At 49.4% G+C, this 21,167-nt stretch overlaps 1 protein-coding gene across 1 annotated transcript in view; it reads left to right on the forward strand.

Annotated features, from left to right (window-relative positions):
• Nucleotides 1–16,901, forward strand: part of LOC119941512 (arachidonate 5-lipoxygenase activating protein) — a 22,829-nt gene extending 5,928 nt beyond the window's left edge. The window contains exons 2-5 of the mRNA XM_038761991.1: nt 4,269–4,368; nt 7,498–7,568; nt 13,784–13,865; nt 16,458–16,901. Coding sequence (XP_038617919.1) covers nt 4,269–4,368; nt 7,498–7,568; nt 13,784–13,865; nt 16,458–16,620 — 416 coding nt within the window. The 3' untranslated portion in view covers nt 16,621–16,901. The remainder of the gene's footprint in view (nt 1–4,268; nt 4,369–7,497; nt 7,569–13,783; nt 13,866–16,457) is intronic.
• Nucleotides 16,902–21,167: the final 4,266 nt, after the last annotated feature.

Raw genomic sequence — 21,167 nt, forward strand, 5'->3', positions numbered from 1 at the left:
TGTAGAGCTGAGTTAGTGCTTATGTAATGGGGTATCTAGGGTAGGGACATAAATATTACAGGTTTATGAGGATTTAAGTGCTTAGGTGGTACAGGAGTGTTGGCGTGGAAGTAGTTGAGAAGTTGAGAAGCAGCAGTGGCTCAGTAGGAAAGAGCCCGGGCTTTGGAGTCAGAGGTCATGGGTTCAAATCCTCACTCCACCAGTCGTCAGCTGTGTGACTTTGGGCAAGTCACTTCACTTCTCTGGGCCTCAGTTCCCTCATCGGTAAAATGGGGATGAAGACTGTGAGCCCTCTGTGGGACAACCTGATCACCTTGTAACCTCCCCGGCGCTTAGAACGGTGCTTTGCACATTGTAAGCGCTTAATAAACGCCATTATAAAAAAAAGTAGTGCAGTACACGGTGGAGAGCTGAGTGATTGCTCAGAGAAAGCCTCCCGGAGAAGATAGAAATAATAATAATAAAAATTGTGGCATTTATTAATCAATTAATCAATCGTATTTATTGAGCACTTACTTTGTGCAGAGCACTGTACTAAGCGCTTGGGAAGTACAAGTTGGCAACATAAAGGCTTGTTAAAGGCTTATTATGTGCAGGGACTAAGCGCCGGGGTGGATTCCAGCAAATCAGGCTAGACGCAGTCCCGCGTGAGGCTCACCGTCTCAATTACGCGACCTCAGAAGGACTTTGAAGTTGGGGAGAACTGCCACCTGGCAGGGGCGAAGGGGGAGCGGATTCAGGGAGGAAGGCGTGAAAACTCGGGTTCCTCAGCGTGTGCCGGGACTCCGTGGTGCGGACTGGGAGTTCAGGGTCATCGTGACCTCCCAGCTCAGTGGAACCAAGCAGGCTGGCCTCTCTCTCTCTTTTTCCTGGAGTCCCAGGGCCTCTGGGGAGAAGCAGGCACCCCTTTGGTCGAGAGCACTTGAAACCCTTCCTTCCGAAAACCCCTAAAAACAGAAGTTTCTTCCACCAACTAGAATCACTTCCGCCCTGGGTGAGTCAAGTTTCCAGCAGTTCCCTTTCGCAAAACCAAGAGTTCCACCAAATCAGAATAATAATAATGATAATAATGGTATTCATTGAGCGCTCACTGTGTGCCAAGCACCGTTCTAAGCGCTGGGGTAGATGCAAGGTAATCAGGTTGCCCCACGTGGGGCTCACAGTCTTAATCCCCATTTTACAGATAATAATAATAATAATAATAATAATAATGGCATTTATTAAGCGCTTACTATGTGCAGAGCACTGTTCTAAGCGCTGGGGTAGATGCAAGGTAATCAGGTTGCCCCACGTGGGGCTCACAGTCTTAATCCCCATTTTACAGATAATAATAATAATAATAATGGCATTTATTAAGCGCTTACTATGTGCAGAGCACTGTTCTAAGCGCTGGGGTAGATACAGGGTAATCAGGTTGCCCCACGTGGGGCTCACAGTCTTAATCCCCATTTTACAGATAATAATAATAATAATAATAATAGCATTTATTAAGCGCTTACTATGTGCAGAGCACTGTTCCAAGCGCTGGGGTAGATACAAGGTAATCAGGTTGCCCCACGTGGGGCTCACAGTCTTAATCCCCATTTTACAGATAATAATAATAATGGCATTTATTAAGCGCTTACTATGTGCAGAGCACTGTTCCAAGCGCTGGGGTAGATACAAGGTAATCAGGTTGCCCCACGTGGGGCTCACAGTCTTAATCCCCATTTTACAGATAATAATAATAATAATAATAATGGCATTTATTAAGCGCTTACTATGTGCAGAGCACTGTTCTAAGCGCTGGGGTAGATGCAAGGTAATCAGGTTGCCCCACGTGGGGCTCACAGTCTTAATCCCCATTTTACAGATAATAATAATAATAATGGCATTTATTAAGCGCTTACTGTGTGCAGAGCACTGTTCTAAGCGCTGGGGTAGATACAGGGTAATCAGGTTGCCCCACGTGGGGCTCACAGTCTTAATCTCCATTTTACAGATAATAATAATAATAATAATAATGGCATTTATTAAGCGCTTACTATGTGCAGAGCACTGTTCCAAGCGCTGGGGTAGATACAAGGTAATCAGGTTGCCCCACGTGGGGCTCACAGTCTTAATCCCCATTTTACAGATAATAATAATAATGGCATTTATTAAGCGCTTACTATGTGCAGAGCACTGTTCTAAGCGCTGGGGAGGTTACAAGGTGATCAGGTTGTCCCATGCGGGGCTCACAGTCTTAATCCCCATTTTACAGATGAGGGAACTGAGGCACGGAGAAGTGAAGTGACTTGCCCAGGGTCACACAGCAGGCAAGTGACGGAACCGGGATTAGAACCCACATCCTCTGACTCCGAAGCCTGGGCTTTTTCCACTAAGCCACACTGCAAGCCAACTGGGTTGGGGCCAGATGATCAGAGAGCGAATGTGGAGTTAAGGGCAAGTCACTTGGCTTCTCTGAACCTCAGTTTGCTCGTCTGTAAAATGGGGATTAGCTACCTACTCTCCTGTCCCCCGGTGTCCGACCTGTTTCTTGATCAATTGATCGACGTAAGCGCTGAGTTAGTCGAGCGCTGATTCAGAAATGTCCAATAGCACGTTCTCATCAATTCATTCATTCATTGTCGTATTTATTGAGCGCTTACTGTGTGCAGAGCACTGTAGTAAGCGCTTGGGAAGTACAAGTCGGCAACATATAGAGACGGTCCCTACCCAACAACGGGCTCCCGGTCTAGAAGGGGGAGACAGACAACAAAACAAAACATGTAGACAGGTGTCAAAACCGTCAGAACAAATAGAATTAAAGCTATATGCACATCATTAACAAAATAAATAGTAAATGCATATACAGTTTGCCCTGGAGGAGGAAGGGATCTTCAAAACCTTTTTAGAGGAGCTCCCTGACCCATTTTCAGGGAGGGTTGACTGGTATTTATTGAGTTCTCGCTATCAGTCCAGCAATTAATGGTATTTATTGAGCGCCTACTATACGCCGAGCCCTGTACCGAGTTCATGGGAAAGTGTGATGTGACAGAGTCGGTAGATAGGATCTAGGCCCGCAAGACGGTTACAGTTTCCTGGGGGAGACAGATGTTAAAATAAGTACACCTGTTAACACCCCCGACTCATCTCGAGGGAGTTGGTGCCAACGTTCGGAAGCTGTTGTCCGTACGGGCGAATTCGGGAATAGGCCATTCGTGAAAGTTGTGGCGCTTCCAACTCCAAAACTTTTTTAAAAAAGGACAAAGAACTGGGAGGGTCTCGTGGTCAAGGCCTTTCGCCGGCCTTGGTGCAGGGGGCCGGGCCGGGTGACCTCTTTCTTGCAGCCTTTCCATCTGGAGGATGGTGGGTGTTTGTAATATATTTTTTTTCCCAGCCGGGCCACTTCTGGGGGTTTGGTTCGGTGCCGCCTCCAAATAATAATGATAATGATAGCATTTATTAAGCGCTTACTATGTGCAAAGCACTGTTCTAAGCGCTGGGGGGGATACAAGGTGATCAGGTTGTCCCACGGAGGGCTCACAGTCTTAATCCCCATTTTACAGATGAGGGAACTGAGGCTCAGAGAAGTGAAGTGACTTGTCCAAGGTCACACAGCAGACAGGTGGCGGAGCTGGGATTCAAACCCATGATCTCTGACTCCAAAGCCCGGGCTCTTTCCACTGAGCCACGCTGCTTCTCTAGTGGTAGTGGCCTTTGAGAGGGTCACCCAGGCTAGCGGGTCAGAACCTATAGAACAGAACATCTGTAGGTGTGGAATAAGGTTATTTGCGTGGCGTTAGCCACCGATGAAAATAATAATAATAATGATGGCACTTGTTAAGCACTTACTATGTGCAAAGCACTGTTCTAAGCGCTGGGGGGGGATACAAGGTGATCAGGTTGTCCCACGTGGGGCTCACAGTCTTAATCCCCATTTTACAGATGAGGGAACCGAGGCTCGGAGAAGTTGAGTGACTTGCCCAAGGCCACACAGCAGACACGTGGGGGAGCCGGGATTAGAACCCGCGACCTCTGACTCCCAAGCCCGGGCTCTTTCCACTGAGCCACGCTGCTTCTCTGTAGGATATCGAGTCTCCGTATGAGAAGATGGGAAAGTTCCACTTCCCAGGACTCCGTGGACGGAAAGCCTGTCCTTCTGTTCGGGGCTGAGGGCCGTGTGGGAGGCGAGAGCGGGGGAGACGTCTTCCGGTCAGTGCGGTGGCCTTTTTCCAGGGTTTGGCTCTTTTCCCCGCCTCGCCCCTGACCAGAAAACAAGCCTGAATCCCTCTTTCATCTGACAGGGTTCTTCGCACACAAGGTGGAGCATGAAAGTAAGAGTCAGAACTGCCGGAGCTTCCAGCGGACCGGGACGCTGGCCTTCGAGCGAGTCTACACCGCCAAGTGAGTGCTCAGAATGAGCTCCGGGCCCCGTGGGAGGAGCGGTTGACCGGAGGGGTTCAGCAGTCCCGGCAGCCTGGGCCGTCCCCCCTTCGCAGAGTCAATCAATCAATCAATCAATCGTATTTCTTGAGCGCTTACTGTGTGCAGAGCACCGGACTAAGCGCTTGGGAAGTCCAAGTTGGCAACATCTAGAGACGGTCCCTACCCAACAGCGGGCTCGCAGTCTAGAAGGGGGAGGCAGAGAACAAAACCAAAACATATTAACAAAATAAAATAAATAGAACAGATATGTACAAGTAAAATAAATAAATAAATAGAGGAGTAAATATGTACAGAAGAGTCATCTTCTGGGGGTGGGCAGCGTTGAGCCCTACCAGCCGCTTGGCTGATGGCATTCCCTCAGTCATTCATTCAGTCAGTCGATCGTATTTATTGAGCGCTTACTGTGTGCAGAGCACTGGGCTAAGCGCTTGGGAAGTACAGGTTGGCAACATATAGAGACGGTCCCTACCCAACAGTGGGCTCACAGTCTACAAGGGGGAGACAGAGAACAAAACAAAACATATTAAAATAAAATAAATAGAATATGTATAAGTAAAATAAATCAATAAATAGAGTAATAAATACGTACAAACATATATACATATATACAGGTGCTGTGGGGAAGGGAAGGAGGTAAGGCGGGGGGGATGGAGAGGGAGAGGAGGGGGAGAGGAAGGAGGGGGCTCAGTCTGGGAAGGCCTCCTGGAGGAGGTGAGCTCTCAGTAGGGCCTTGAAGGGAGGAAGAGAGCGAGCTTGGCGGATGGGCAGAGGGAGGGCATTCCAGGCCCGGGGGATGACGTGGGCCGGGGGTCGACGGTGGGACAGGTGAGAACGAGGCCCGGTGAGGAGTTTAGCGGCAGAGGAGCGGAGGGTGCGGGCTGGGCTGGAGAAGGACAGAAGGGAGGTGAGGTAGGAGGGGGCCAGGGGATGGACAGCCTGGAAGCCCAGGGTGAGGAGTTTCTGCCTGGTGCGCAGGTTGATTGGTAGCCACTGGAGATTTTTGAGGACTGAGGACTGGGTAATCAATCAATCAATCAATCAATCAGTCATATTGAGCACTTACTGTGTGCAGAGCACTGTACTAAGTGCTTGGGAAGTACAAGTTGGCAACATATAGAGACAGTCCGTACCCAACAGTGGGCTCACAGTCTAGAAGGGGGAGACAGAGAACAAAACCAAACATACTAACAAAATAAAATAAATAGAATAGATATGTATAAGTAAAATAAATAAATAGAGTAATAAATATGTACAAGCATATATACATATATACAGGTCCTCCTGTCTCCGAAGTCTACTTGGGGGGACCGTGCCGGACCCCCTAAGAGACTGGCCTCTATTGTTCCCTCCGATGTTCAACGTCCCTCCTGCCCTCTTACTGTGCAGGGTAGACCCAGTGGCAATGGGAGTATTCTGAAAGTTGTCTTTCTCTTCTCCTTCTTTGTCTCTCTTTCTCTTTCTCTAGCTCTATCTCTGCCTGTCTTTGTGTCTCTTCCTTCCCTGTCTCTCACTTCTCTCTCTCCCATCTCACCTCTTTCCCTCCCTCCTTCCCCCTCTGCCCACGAGCCACCGCTCCCCTCCAGGAAGGCTATTTGAAAACGCCCGATCAGGAGTGGAAAGGTACTGTTCGGGATGTAAATACAGATGGCCGTTATTCAAAAACCAAGCCCTCCTTCCCCACAGGATTTCAATAAAGGTTTCCTAGTGAAGGCAGATTTTCCTGCTCCCACAAGGCCTCGGCTGGGGATGCGCCCCAGTCCTCCCCGGCGGCAGCGCTGACCCGTGTCCGGAGCAGGAGAAAGCCTCCCCTTGTCCGGCCTGAGCTGCTTCCCACCTCTGTCTCCTCCCTTCCTCCGGGACTGAGACCCTCCCACCCACCTGGCCACCCAGGACCCCCAGGACACAGTGGCTTCTCAAAGCTAAAATGTGTATCATCATCATCATCATCAATCGTATTTATTGAGCGCTTACTATGTGCAGAGCACTGTACTAAGCGCTTGGGAAGTACAAATTGGCAACATATAGAGACAGTCCCTACCCAACAGTGGGCTCACAGTGTATGCAAGGTGTCTGAGTAATTGAGGAACAAATGAAGATGTTCGCTTCCTTAGTCTCCTTCGCTCTTACTTCTCGATTCTCTTTCCATCATCCGGCATCTCACTCCTCTCCACCTGTCCTCCCCTCCCTGCCCTCCCAGCCCACCATTGTAACCGACTAGATCATTTGTGCATAATCTGGGCCCTTGGATTTCCCTCTTTCTCCTCCCGCCGACTCCTGACTTTTTGGCCCCGCTGTCGGTCTAGCGAACAGACCCCAGATCTGGAAATGGATCGGACTGATGGGACTGGGCCGTCGGTGGTGAAAATCTGTGACTAATAATAATAGCAATCGTATTTATTGAGCACTCACTGTATACAGAATACTGTACTGATTGCTTGGGAGAGTACAACGCAACGATAAACAGACGCAGTCCCTGCCCACAACGAGCTCATAGTTTAGAGGGAGAGACGGACGTTAATATAAATAAATAAATGACAGATACGTACCCGAGTTCTGTGGGACCGGGAGGGGGGAATGAATAAAGGGAGCAAGTCAGGGCAACGCAGAAGGGAGTCGAAGAGAAGGAAAAGAGGGCTTAGGGAAGCCCAGACAGAGGGTAAGTGACTTGCCGAAGGTCACCCAGCAGGCCAGTAGCATCTCATCTCTAGACTGTAAGCTCGTTGCGGGCAGGGAACGTGGCTGTCTATTGTTGTATTGTACTCTCCCAAGCACTTAGTACAGTGCTCTGCACACAGCAAACAATAAATACGATTGAATGAATGAACCCAGACCTCCCACCTCCCAGTCCCCTGCTCTCTGTATACCAGAGCAGTGTGCCAGTGGGCAGTATTGGAGGGAGCTTTAGGGCAGCCTGGATCCCAGTTGGGGGGTGGGGGGTTGTGGAGAGGGCCATGATTTGGCTTTTTTTTATGAATTTCTTGGTTGCCCGCCGCCCGATTTGTGTATTTGCCCGTCTGGCTTCTTTCGGGGCCTTGCTCGTTAGTTCTCCCCGGCTCCGACCGATCCCGTTCTCCTCTCCTGTTCTAGCCAAAACTGCATAGACGCCTATCCCACCTTCCTCGTGATGCTCTGGAGCGCCGGCCTGCTGTGCAGCCAAGGTACCCAGCGAGCGCGGCCGAGGCCTCTCGTTGCCCCGGGGAGGGACGGGAGGTGGGGAGAGGGGGACTGGGGGTGACTGAAGAGGTCACGTTTCCAGGAGGGAAGGAGGTGGGGAGATGGGAGGGACAGAGAAGGAAAGGAAGGGTGAAGAGGGGAGGGGGCGGAAGAGAAGGGAGGAGAAGAGAGATAAGGAGGTTGTGATATTGCACGGTGACCACCCGTGTCTGGGAGGAAGAGGCCGTACACGGAAGGTTTAACGCGAGCCTCGGACAAGGCAGAGTCACTCAAAGGGCCGCCGGGGTCTATTCTCTACCTTCCGTCAATCAACCGGTAGTATTGATTGAGCTCCTGCCGTGTGCGGAGCACTGTACTAAACGCCTCGGAGACTACAGTGAAGTTGGTCGACGTGATCCCTGCCTTCAGAGAACTGCCGGTCGGTTATCGGTGGCTGGTTTTAATAAGCTTCCTGCTCAGCGAGGGCTTTTTGGTGTTGGTTCCGGCGCTTAGAACAGTGCTGATGTGCTGATGTGCACCTAGCTTTATCATCAGTCGTATTTATTAAGCGCTTACTGTGTGCAGAGCACTGTACTAAGCGCTTGGGAAGTACAAGTTGGCAACATATAGAGACAGTCCCTACCCAGCAGTGGGCTCACAGTCTAAAAAGCTTTATATATATAAAAATATATATATACCTGTATATATGTATATATGTTTGTACATATTTATTACTCTATTTATTTATTTATTTATTTTACTTGTACATATCTATTCTATTTATTTTGTTTTGTTAGTATGTTTGGTTTTGTTCTCTGTCTCCCCCTTCTAGACTGTGAGCCCACTGTTGGGTAGGGGCCGTCTCTATATGTTGCCAACTTGTACTTCCCAAGCGCTTGGTACAGTGCTCTGCACACAGTAAGCGTGCAATAAATACGATTGATTGATTGATATGATGTGCATCTAGCTTTGTTTCCATTTATTCTGGTGACTTGACACCTGTCCATATGTTTTGTTTTGTTCTCTGTCTCCCCCTTCTAGACTGTGAGCCCACTGTTGGGTAGGGACCGTCTCTATATGTTGCCAACTTGTACTTCCCAAGTGCTTAGTACAGTGCTCTGCACACAGTAAGTGCTCAAGAAATACGATTGAATGAATGAATGAATGCTTGGCACATAGTATGCGCTTAACAAATACCAACAATTAATATTATTATTATTATTATTTTACAGAGGCAGGAAGAGTGCTCTGCACACAGTAAGCGCTCAAGAAATACGATTGAATGAATGAATGAATGCTTGGCACATAGAATGCACTTAACAAATACCAACATTAATATTATTATTATTATTATTTTACAGAGGCAGGAAGAGTGCCCTGCACACAGTAAGCGCTCAAGAAATACAATTGAATGAATGAATGAATGCTTGGCACATAGAATGCACTTAACAAATACCAACATTAATATTATTATTATTATTATTATTTTACAGAGGCAGGAAGAGTTGTTCATACAACACGCTTTCAGGCCGATGCTCTCTCAGCCTGGCTTTAGTCAGGCATTCGGTTGTATTTCTTGAGAACTCACAGTGTGCACAGCACTGTACTAAGCGCTTGGGAGAGTACAATACAACAATAAACAGACCCATTCCCTGCCCACAACGAGTTTATAATCTAGAGGGGGAGGCTGATACGAATATGCTAAATAAATGACAGATATGTGTAGAAGTGCTGTGGGGCGGGGAGAATAAAGGGAGCAAGTCCGGGCGACGCAGAAGGGAGTGGAAGAAGAGGAAAGGAGGGCTTAGCCAGGGAGGACTTCTTGGAGGAGATGGGCAGGGAAGGTTTCAATGAAGCGCTCTCGTGCTGCCAGAAGTGCCGTTGATTTTACCCTGGCTTAAGTGCCTCCCTTCCCCTCTCATCATCATCATCATCAATCGTATTTATTGAGCGCTTACTGTGTGCGGAGCACTGTACTAAGCGCTTGGGAAGTCCAAGTTGGCAACATATAGAGACAGTCCCTACCCAACAGTGGGCTCACAGTCTAAAAGGGGGAGACAGAGAACAAAACCAAACATACTAACAGAATAAAATAAATAGAATAGATATGTACAAGTAAGAATAGATATGTACAAGTAAACACCTCTCAACACCTGAAATATTTTAACTGAGTTGGAGTCATTAAATCCTTTGCATTTGATCATTAACTCCTTTGCATTTGAGCATAAAGAGACCCAATCTCTAGTTCCTTGGCCCTAGCTGCCTTTGTGCTGAGCAGGTGAATCAATCAATCAATCAATCATATTTATCGAGCGCTTACTGTGTGCAGAGCACTGTACTAAGCGCTAGGTGAAGGCTAACACCTTGAAAATGAAGTATTTACCTCTGTATCCGTTAAACGAATTCAAATAGTTCGTTATTGGCCCCTACCTACCTTGCTATTTAATAACTGTGGTATTTAAGCGCTTACTGTGTGCCAGGCACTGTTCTAAAGCTCTGGGGTAGATCCAAGGTAATCAGGTTGGACACAGCCCCTGTCCCACATGGGGCTCACAGTCTTAACCCCCGTTTTCCAGATGAGGAAACTGAGGCCCAGAGAAGTGAAGTGACTTGTTCAGGGTCATACAGTAGAAAAGAGGCAGAGCCAGGGTCCTCTGACTCCAAGCCCATGCTCTTTCCACGAGAAAGGCTATGACTCCCAGCTCTATGTTGGTTTTCCTAGATTATTTCTTGAATGTGGGGGTTTTTTTAGTGCTGTTTTCATGGAACTCGTTCTGAGCACTCTCTGGAGTTTCTGGGATCCAATACTCCGAGTCCACCTACCTTCCCCCTTCCCCTAATCGAGGATGCCGCTCAGCAGGGCTCACTCTGGATCCGGCCGAGCGCAGATGGATAAACCCAGGAGTCCAAGAGAAGAAGCAGCGTGGTCTAGTGGACAAAGCATGGGCCTGGGAATCAGAAGGATCCGAGTTCTAATTCCGGCTCTGCCACATTCCTGCTGTGCGACCTTGGGGAAGTCACCTCCCTTCTCTGCGCGTCAGTTTCCTCATCCGTAAAATGGGGAATAAGACTATGAGCCCCGTGTAAATCGCTCAATATATACGTTTGATGATGATGATGATGATGATGTAAATTCAGGGAATTCATTCATCCATTCAATCGTAGTTATTGAGCGCTTACTGTGTGCCGAGCACTGTACTAAGTGCTTGGGAAGTACAAGTTGGCAACATCTAGAGACGGTCCTTACCCAACAGTGGGCTCACAGTCTAGGAGGGGGAGACAGAGATAAAAACCAAACGTATTAACAGAATAAAATAAATAGAATAAATATGGACAAGTAAAATAAATAGAGTAATAAATCCGTACAAACATATATCCATATATACAGGTGCTGTGGGGAAGGGAAGGAGGTAAGGCAGGGGGGATGGAGAGGGGGAGGAGGGGGAGAGGAAGGAGGGGGCTCAGTCTGGGAATGGGTCCTACCCGATTCTCTTATACCTGCACCAGGGCTTAGGACAGTGCCTGGCACATAGTAAGCACTTAACAAATTCCACGGTTACTAATCATTAGGATGGGAGTCAGAGGACGTGGGTTCTGAGAAGCAGTGCGGCTCAGTGGAAAGAGCCCGGGCTTTGGAGTCAGAGGTCATGGGTTCGAATCCCGGCTCCGTCACGTGTCTGCTGTGTGACCTTGGGCAAGTCACTTAACTTCTCTGAGCCTCAGTTACCTCACCTGAAAAATGGGGATTAAGACTGTGAGCCCCACGTGGGACAACCTGATCACTTTGTATCCCCCCCAAGCGCTTAGAACAGTGCTTTGCACATAGTAAGCGCTTAACAAATGCCAACATTATTATTATTATTATTATTCTAATCCCAGCCCCGCCGCTTGGCTGCTGTGTGACCTTGGGCAAGCCACTTACCTGCTCTATGCCTCAGTTACCTCGTCTGTAAAATGAGGATCAAGACTGTGAGCCCCATGTGGGACAACCTGATGATCTTGTATCTACCTCGGCGCTTAGAACAGTGCTTGGCACATAGGAAGAGCTTAACAGATACCACCATCGTCATTACCATCTTTCCCGGCCCCCTGCTTCTCCGCAAAAAGGAGAGGGCCTGCAGTCGCCCAGCAGAAGGCCCCGTGCGAGACCACGGAAGAGGGAATTGCCACTCGCGCCGCTGTTGCGGGGTACAGCGGGGGCTGCGGTAATTGGGGGGCCTTCCCCTGCATCCTCCCCCCAGGGGCTTTCTCTGGACGGCCCATTTGTCAGCCCCCAGTACCACCAGACTCCAGGAAAGGGTGGTCATCATCATCATCATCATCAATCGTATTTATTGAGCGCTTACTATGTGCAGAGCACTGTACTAAGCGCTTGGGAAGTACAAATTGGCAACCTATAGAGACAGTCCCCACCCAACAGTGGGCTCACAGTCTAAAAGGTCGTGGGTCCTTCTGGCCGGGGCACCTTTCCAAAAGGGCGAGACCAAAATCGCAGCCGGTTCGAACTCGGTCCCGCGCGGGGAACGGCTCGCCCGGCGATCCACTGCAGGGTTTCTCAGCAGACTTTCCGATAACAGCAAAGATGATGATGATAGCTCTTATTAAGTGCTTACTATGTGCAAAGCACTGTTCTAAGCGCTGGGGAGGTGACAAGGTGATTAGGTTGTCCCACGGGGGGCTCACAGTCTTTATCCCCGTTTTACAGATGAGGCAACTGAGAGGCCCAGAGAAGTGAAGTGACTTGCCCAGAGTCACACAGCTGACAATTGGTGGAGCCGGGATTTGAACCCGTGACCTCTGACTCCAAAGCCCGGGCTCTTTCCACTGAGCCACACTGCTTCTCTATAATAGGCATAACAGCAATAATAAGTACGGTGTTTCTAAGCTCTTACTGTGTGCTCGGCACTGGAGTAGATACAAGCCGATGAGATAAGACACGGTCTCCGCCCCTCAGGCACAATTTATCCTCATTAAGCGCTCAATAAATAATAATAATAATAATAATAATGGCATTTGTTAAGCGCTTACTATGTGCAAAGCACTGTTCTAAGCGCTGAATAAATACGATTGATTGATTGATGATTGATTGATTGGAGATGAGGAAACTGAAACAGTCACAGAGCAGGCTGGTGGCAAAAATGGACTCCCAGTTCCACGCTCTTTGCACTAGGCTACACTGCCTCACTTGCTACTGGTCTGATGAACACTTCGTCGGCTACCTGGGAGAGAGGACCCAGGGGTAGTCCCCTTGGCACCGTTTAAGATCCCGGGAGGAGACTGTAGTCCACCATGGTGCCTGTTTGGCTTCCTGTCAGCACTGGGTAGTAATAATAATAATAATAATAACAATAATAATAAGAATAATAATAATAATAGTGGTATTTGTTAAGCGCTTACTATGTGCAAAGCACTGTTTTAAGCATTGGGGGGGCTACAAGGTGATCAGGTTGTCCCACTTGGGGCTCACAGTCTTAATCCCCATTTTACAGATGAGGTAACGGAGGCACAGAGAAGCGTGTCTCAGTGGGAAAAGCCCGGGCTTTGGAGTCAGAGGTCATGAGCTCAAATCCCAGCTCCGCCGACTGTCAGCTGGGTGACTCGGGGCAAGTCACTTCACTTCCCTGTGCCTCAGTTAACTCATCTGTAAAACGGGGATTAAAACTGTGAGCCCCACGTGGGGCAAACTGATCACCTGGTAACCTCCCCAGCGCTTAGAACAGTGCTCTGCACATAGGAAGCACTTAATAAATGTCATTATTTTTATTATTATTATTAAGTGACTTGCCCAAGGTCACACAGCGGACAAGTGGTGGAGCCGGGATTCGAACCCAGTAGTACTAGTAGTTGTAACGAGTATTTATTGAGCACCCACTGGGGTCAAGGCACTGTATTAAGAGTACCACCTAAACAACTGCAGTAGAATTTATGTTCCAGTCTTTATTCTCTGTCACTTCCTCCTCTCTGTAATTTACTCGAACGCCCGTCTCCCCGGCTAGACTGTAAGCTCCTGGAGGACAGGGATCGTGTCTACTAGCGCTGCTGTATTCCCCCAAGCGCTCGATTCGGTGCTCTGCCCACAGTAGGTGCTCAATAAATACTACCTGTTGGTTGACAGTAGGTACTTGGGGAGCAATCCTTGGGACTTCCTCCGCGGTATTTTTTCCAGGAGATCCGAGCCCCTGGCGCCTGTGAACGTGTGTGTTTTTCCTTCTCCTTTCAGTTCCCGCTGCCTTCGCTGGATTGATGTACTTGTTTGTGAGACAAAAGTACTTCGTTGGCTACCTGGGAGAGAGGACGCAGAGGTAGTCCCCTTGGCACTAAGATCCCGGGGGGAGACCGTAGGCGGAGGGGCGGCGGGGGGATTTATCCACCGTTGCCCACGGAAAAATGGGCAGAGCCCCAGTAATTGTACCACAGGCCCTAGGAATGATAGCCGGGCCACTTCCCGATCATTCAGGGGAGCAATTATTTGACCACCCCAAACCTTAGAATGATTATGGCATTTCTTAAGCGCTTACTTTGTGTCAATCGCCGTCCTAAGCACTGGTACAAGTTAATAATAATAATGATAGCATTTAGTAAGCGCTTACTATGTGCCAAGCACTGTTCTAAGCGCTGGGGAGTTTACAAGGTGATCAGGTTGTCCCCCGTGGGGCTCACAGTCTTAATCCCCGTTTTACAGACGAGGTCACCGAGGCCCAGAGAAGTGAAGTGACCCGCCCAAAGTCACACAGCTGCCAGTTGGCAGAGCCGGGATTCGAACCCGTGACCTGTGACTCCAAAGCCCGGGCTCTTTCCACTGAGCCACGCTGCTTCAGGTCGGATGCAGTCTCTGTCCCACCGGAGGCTCACGGTCTTAGGAGGGAGAAAAACAATGGGCCCCCGTGCTACAGATGACGGAACTGAGGCACAGGGAAGCGAAGTGACTTGCCCAAGGTTACAGAGCAGGCAGGTGGTGGACCCTGGATTAGAACCCAAGTCTTCTGTCTAGGCCACACGGCTCCTACTTGCCTCGTCGGGAGGTAGACGTGGAGGGGTAGAAAAAGGGGGAAATCGAGGGTGGCTTTGGCCAGGGTGGTGGAAGGCGAGGAGGCGGAAGTTAGGAATTTGGCAGGATCCGTGGAGGTTGGGCGATCTATCCGCTTCCGGCTTCCCGGCACTCCAGTTGTCTGGAATTGTCTGCCTGCATGGATCGTTCAGCGCATTCAGGCCCCTCAATCAAGCAGCGGTATCTACTGAGCGCTTAATCTGGCCGGACCCACGTACTGAGCGCTTGGGAACCCGCGACGGGGCGTAGAGGCAAAATCCCTGCCTTCGAGGAGCTTACGGTTTGGAGCGGGAGACAGACTTTCAAGTAAATGACAGGGAGGAGAAGCAACAGAGTTTAAAGCTACATACTTAACAGCTGCGGTGGGAAGGGGAAGGAAGCGAAGACCCAAGGGCGAGGTTGACGCAGTCGGTGGTCGGGGGAGAGATGGGGCGGGGAGATGAGAGATTAGTAAGGGTGGGGCCTCCTAGAGCGTATGTGATTTTAATAACATATTTGTTAAGTGACTGGGAGGAGGAAACGATAATAATAATAATAATGACGGCATTTGTTAAGCGCTTACTATGTGCAAAGCGCTGCTCTAAGCGCTGGGGAGGTTACGAGGTTGTCCCACGGGGCACTCCCAGCCTTAATCCCCATTTTACAGATGAGGCCCAGAGAAGTGAAGTGACTTGCCCCAAATCCCACAGCTGACAATCGGTGGAGCCGGGATTTGAACCCATGGCAGCGGGGGCTGAGAGAATGTTGCCGTGACCGGAGCGAAGGGAAGGGAGGGGAAGCAGGCGAGGTGATGCATCGGGGAAGACAGCGGAGGATCTCGAATGAGAGCCTGGGAGCGGGAGTTTGGAGAGGAGGGTGGGCTCGGAGCACTGTGGGGAAGAACCCAATTGTGCCATCCTGAATCACGGGGGGCATTTCCTCCTGAGCCCAGCCGCCGGTACGCTTAGTCCGAGGAGTTCTAGCCTTTCCGAGAGGGGTAGGAAGGAATGAAAATATCTGCCTCCGCTTCCCACATCCTGGGTCGGGGCGTAGGCGTTGACGGATGGGTCCGGGATTCTCGTGAGTATTCCCGTGAGCCGGCGCCATCCATGGAGCCAGAGTGGATCAGGTCGTGTGGGTTTATTCACCCTCTTGGGTCCCAGCAACTCATTTGTGTGGGCTCATCGGAGCGCTCCTTATAATAATAATGGCATTTATCCAGTGCTTACTGTGTGCAAAGCACTGTTCTAAACTCCTTCAAGCTCAAGAGGGCCGGAGAGGGAGACCGGAGACCAACCGCCCTCTCCGACCGAGGCAGCCAGACACTTGGCAAGGAGATTGGGTTTCTCCAAACCAGAGCCAAAGCAGCTGCAAGGAAGCTGGGTGACCACCCCTGCTCGGAGAACCTGACCTAGCGGACAGAACAAGGGCCCAGGAGTCAGAAGGACGTGGGTTCTAATCCTGGCTCCGTCACTTGTCTGCTGTGTGACCTTGGGCCTGGAAAATGGGGACAGGGGCTATGTCCAACCTGACCAATCTATATCTATTAATACAGTGCCTGGCACATAATCAACACTTAACGGATAGCACAGTTATTATTATTAAGAAATCCGAATCCGGTCGGGGCAACTGAGCAGGGTGGTTTTCACAGGACAGAAAGGCCCCTCTACGGGCGACTTGCAAATGCGAATTCAGTCACAAATATTCGCCAAAGGACAAGTGCTGTTTCTGTGCTACACATCAAGTTTTCTGAAGGAGGATGAGGCTGTCCTTTAACCCCCGGGGGGGTCCTTACGTCTTGGGCGCGTTCTCCTTGGGCCCCGTTGGTGCTGAACAACCATCTCTCCCTCTCTCTCTCTTTTTTCAGCACTCCCGGGTACATATTTGGGAAGCGCATCATCCTGTTCCTGTTTCTCATGTCTCTGGCTGGCATACTCAACTATTACCTCATCCTCATTTTCGGAAGTGACTTTGAAACGTACATAAAAACAGTAACCACCACCATTTCACCCCTGCTTCTCATTCCCTAGTTCTCGGCCCCGGGAGGGCGGGTGGAGTTCTTCCCCGAGCAGTACCTGGAAGCCGTAATAATTCAGCCATGTAGGAAAGAAGGCTGAGAAGCCTGTAGATCGCTGTCAATCTAAATACCGTCTGGCCTCCGCGGCTTGACGGGACCTCGCTTTTCCCGGAAGAAACATTTTTACTTTTCAGAACCGTCCCACCAGAGGGGCGGTAAGTCCACATCCTTTCTTCGGATTCATTCTGTGGTTTTTCCCCGCTCTTTCTTGAATAAAATGTCACGCGTGTCTAATCCGGTGGTTGGGTTTTGTCTGCGTGAGCGTGTGTGAGAGGAGGGCGACTGCTGGCTCAGAGCAAATGATCTCGGCCCACGAGGCGGGCGAGGCCAGGCCTCCCGCCCGGGAACCGGGTTCTCTGGCTCGCTTGGCGATGGTAGCCGGCCTGGTTGGAAAATTGGCATCCCTTTGGATAGGGATACGCGTCCGGGGTGGTGCTGCCTTCCGGAAGGGTCGTTGTCGGGTGTGGGTTTTTTTGGCGGGGTCGGTTCTCAGTTGCGGTGGTTGGATCACTTTGGAGGAAGTTCCCCTATCTGGTTGCCTATGCGTTTCCTCAGATCTGAGTTTATGTCAGGTTAATATCATTACTTACTCAAACCAGGGATGGCAGGTTTCATTAAGCAACCAATAACGGCTTCTTGGCGGGATTTAATATGTACGAGAGAGTTTCTCCCCCGCTCTATTCTTCCAACGCCTTGGCGGGGTCGGTTCTCAGTTGCGGTGGTTGGATGACTTTGGAGGAAGTTCCCCTATCTGGTTGCCTATGCGTTTCCTCAGATCTGAGTCTGTGGCAGGTTAATATCGTTACCGTTTCTCAAACCAGGGATGGCAGGTTTCATTAAGCAACCAATAACGGCTTGTTGGGGGGATTTAATATGTACGAGAGAGTTTCTCCCCCGCTCTATTCTTCCAACGCCGTGGCGGGGTCGGTTCTCAGTCGCGGTGGTTGGATCACTTTGGAGGAAGTTCCCCTATCTGGTTGCCTATGCGTTTCCTCAGATCTGAGTCTGTGGCAGGTTAATATCGTTACCGTTTCTCAAACCAGGGATGGCAGGTTTCGTTAAGCAACCAATAACGGCTTGTTGGGGGGATTTAATATGTACGAGAGAGTTTCTCCCCCGCTCTATTCTTCCAACGCCTTGGCGGGGTCGGTTCTCAGTTGCGGTGGTTGGATCACTTTGGAGGAAGTTCCCCTATCTGGTTGCCTGTGTGTTTCCTCAGATCCGAGTCTGTGTCAGGTTAATATCATTAAAGTTACTCAAACCAGGGATGGCAGGTTTCATTAAGCAACCAATAACGGCTTGTTGGGTGGATTTAATATGTACGAGAGAGTTTCTCCCCTGCTCTATTCTTCCAACGCCGTCCAGCTCTCCGCAGCCCTGTGTGTGCCTGGAAAACGCACACACACACACACACACACAAACACACACTCTCCTCTCTCCCTCTCCTTCTTTCCCTCCCTCTCTCCCTAATACCTTCCCTCTAATCAGAAATAACATCCTTGATCCTTTGAGAACTACGCAAACTGAACACATCAAGTGGTTCCAGTGAGTTTTTCAGGCCGTTTTCCGATCCCGATTAACCTTGCATCACACCTTCTTCTCCCAGACAGAGGGTGGAGAATCATCATCGATCGTATTTATTAAGCGCTCACTGTGTGCAGAGCACTGTACTAAGCGCTTGGGAAGTACAAACTGGCAACATAGAGAGACAGTCCCTGCCCAACAGTGGGCTCACAGTCTAAAAGGGGGAGAATCTTCCCGAAGCGAAGATTTGGGAAATCAGGTCTGCCCGTCAATCAATCGATCGTATTTATTGAGTGCTTACGGTGTGCAGAGCACTGTACTAAGCGCTTGGGAAGTACAAGTTGGCAACATATAGAGACGGTCCCTACCCAACAGCGGGCTCGCAAGGACCGTCCACGAGCCGGGTGTAGAATCGGGTTGTGATCACGTCCTCCGTTGACATCGATAGCTACTTTGGGCTGCTATAGTAAGTCTGTGAGCGGTGTTTAGATGCAGTGGGGTGAGTGTCAGGGGAGGAATTTGCAGGAGAGATGAGGGGCTTGACTCCTCCTGAAAGTTAGAAACAGAAAAGAGCCTCCTTGGCTCGTTGCTGGGGAAATTCTGCGGTGAACGGGATCATGTGCTTTGAGTTTTACAAGCTGCGGTTTGCTCATCTTTGACTCTCCGACAGACTCTCATTCTCTCTGCTATTTATAGGATGGCGACTTCCCATTCTTGGAATGCTTTCCACAATGGAGAGGGAGGAGCTACACAATACGGGGAAGAACCTTGGCTGGGCCAGTGAGCAATAAGGCTATTTAGTGGATGCAATGCGCTGTACTAAGCTCTCAGAGGGGCTGCCTTTTTTTGGGGGACCGGCAATCGCTAAAATGAGGTGATTCAGTCAGTTGCATTTACTGAGCACCTACTGTGTGCAGAGCACTGCACTCAGCGCTTGGGAAAGTACAATATAACAGTGAGTGTGGTCAGGCATATCTGGGCATCACACCGATATTAGTGATAATAATTGTATTTGTTAACTGCTCACTAAGTGCCAAGCACTGTGGTAGATGAAAGGTAATCAGGTCAGACAGTCCCTGTCTCACATAATTATCAGAGTATTAAGCGCTCACTATGTGCCAGGCACTGTTCTAAGCGCTGGGGTGGCAGCGTGGCTCAGCGGAAAGAGCCCGGGCTCTGGAGTCAGAGGTCATGGGTTCAAATCCCAGCTCCACCAGCTATCAGCTGTGTGACTTTGGGTAAGTCACTTCACCTCTCTGGGCCTCAGTTCCCTCATCTGTAAAATGGGGATTAAGACTGTGAGCCCCCCGGGGGACCAGCTGATTACCTTGTAACCTCCCCAGTGCTTAGAACAGTGCTTTGCACATACTAAGCGCTGAATAAATGCCATCATTATGAGAAGCAGCGTGGCTCAGTGGAAAGAGCCCGGGCTTTGGAGTCAGAGGTCATGGGTTCAAATCCCAGCTCCACCAACTGTCAGCTGTGTGACTTTGGGTAAGTCACTTCACTTCTCTGGGCCTTAGTTACCTCATCTGTAAAATGGGGATTAAGACCGTGAGCCCCCCGGGGGACCAGCTGATCACCTTGTAACCTCCCCAGCGCTTAAAACAGTGCTTTGCACTTAGTAAATGCTTAATAAATGCCATCATTATTATTATTATTATTATCATTTACATCCTTTTCAGAAGTCCCATTGGCTCTCTCACTACCATTCGGTTGGGGGGCTTTGTATGTGGGAAGAATAAATAATAATGATAATGGTATTTGTTAAGCGCTTACTATGCGCAAAGCACTGTTCTAAGCACTGGGGGGATACAAGGGGATTAGGTTGTCCCACGTGGGGCTCACAGTCTTAATCAAGTCACTTAACTTCTCTGTGCCTCAGTAACCTCATCTGTAAAATGGGGATGAAGAATGTGAGCCCCCCATGGGACAACCTGATCACCTTGTAACCTCCCCAGCGCTTAGAACAGTGCTTTGCACACAGTATGCACTTAATAAATGCCATCATTATTATTGTTATTATTAATCCCCATTTTACAGATGAGGGAACGGAGGCTCAGAGAAGTTGAGTGATTTGCCCCCTCCTTCCTCTCCCCCCCTCCCCCTCCCCCCGCCTTACCTCCTTCCCCTCCCCACAGCACCTGTATATATGTATATATGTTTGTACAGATTTATTACTCTATTTTATTTGTACATATTTATTCTATTTATTTTATTTGTTAGTATGTTTTGTTTTGTTCTCCGTCTCCCCCTTCTAGACTGTGAGCCCACTGTTGGGTAGGGACCGTCTCTATATGTTGCCAACTTGTCCTTCCCAAGCACTTAGTCCAGTGCTCTGCACACAGTAAGTGCTCAATAAATACGATTGAATGAGTAAATGAATGCCCAAAGTCACCCAGCTGACAGTTGGAGGAGCCGGGATTTGAACCCATGACCTCTGACTCCAAAGCCCGGGCTTTTTCCACTGAGCCGTTCTTCCCTCTACGATAAGCCTGGAGAAATTCCCTCCCTGCCTTCCCTCAATCAATCAATCAATCTTTCTAGACTGTGAGCCCGCTGTTGGGTAGGGACCGTCTCTGTATGTTGCCAACTTGGACTTCCCAAGCGCTTAGTCCAGTGCTCTGCACACAGTAAGCGCTCAATAAATACGACTGACTGAATGAATGAATCAATCATTCAGGGAGAACTCCTGATTGAGAGAAGCACCGTAGCTCAGTGGAAAGAGCCCGGGCTTTGGAGTCAGAGGTCATGGGTTCGAATCCCGACTCTGCCACTTGTCAGCTGTGTGACTTTGGGCAAGTCACTTCACTTCTCTCCTTCCTGTCCCCCTCTCCATCCCCCCCATCTTACCTCCTTCCCTTCCCCGCAGCACCTGTAGATATGTTTGTACATATTTATTACTCTATTTATTAATCTTACTTGTACATATCTATTCTATTTATTTTATTCTGTTACTATGTTTTGTTTTGTTCT

Source organism: Tachyglossus aculeatus, chromosome 20 (genome assembly GCF_015852505.1).
Source record: "Tachyglossus aculeatus isolate mTacAcu1 chromosome 20, mTacAcu1.pri, whole genome shotgun sequence".
Taxonomy (NCBI): Eukaryota; Metazoa; Chordata; class Mammalia; order Monotremata; family Tachyglossidae; genus Tachyglossus; species Tachyglossus aculeatus.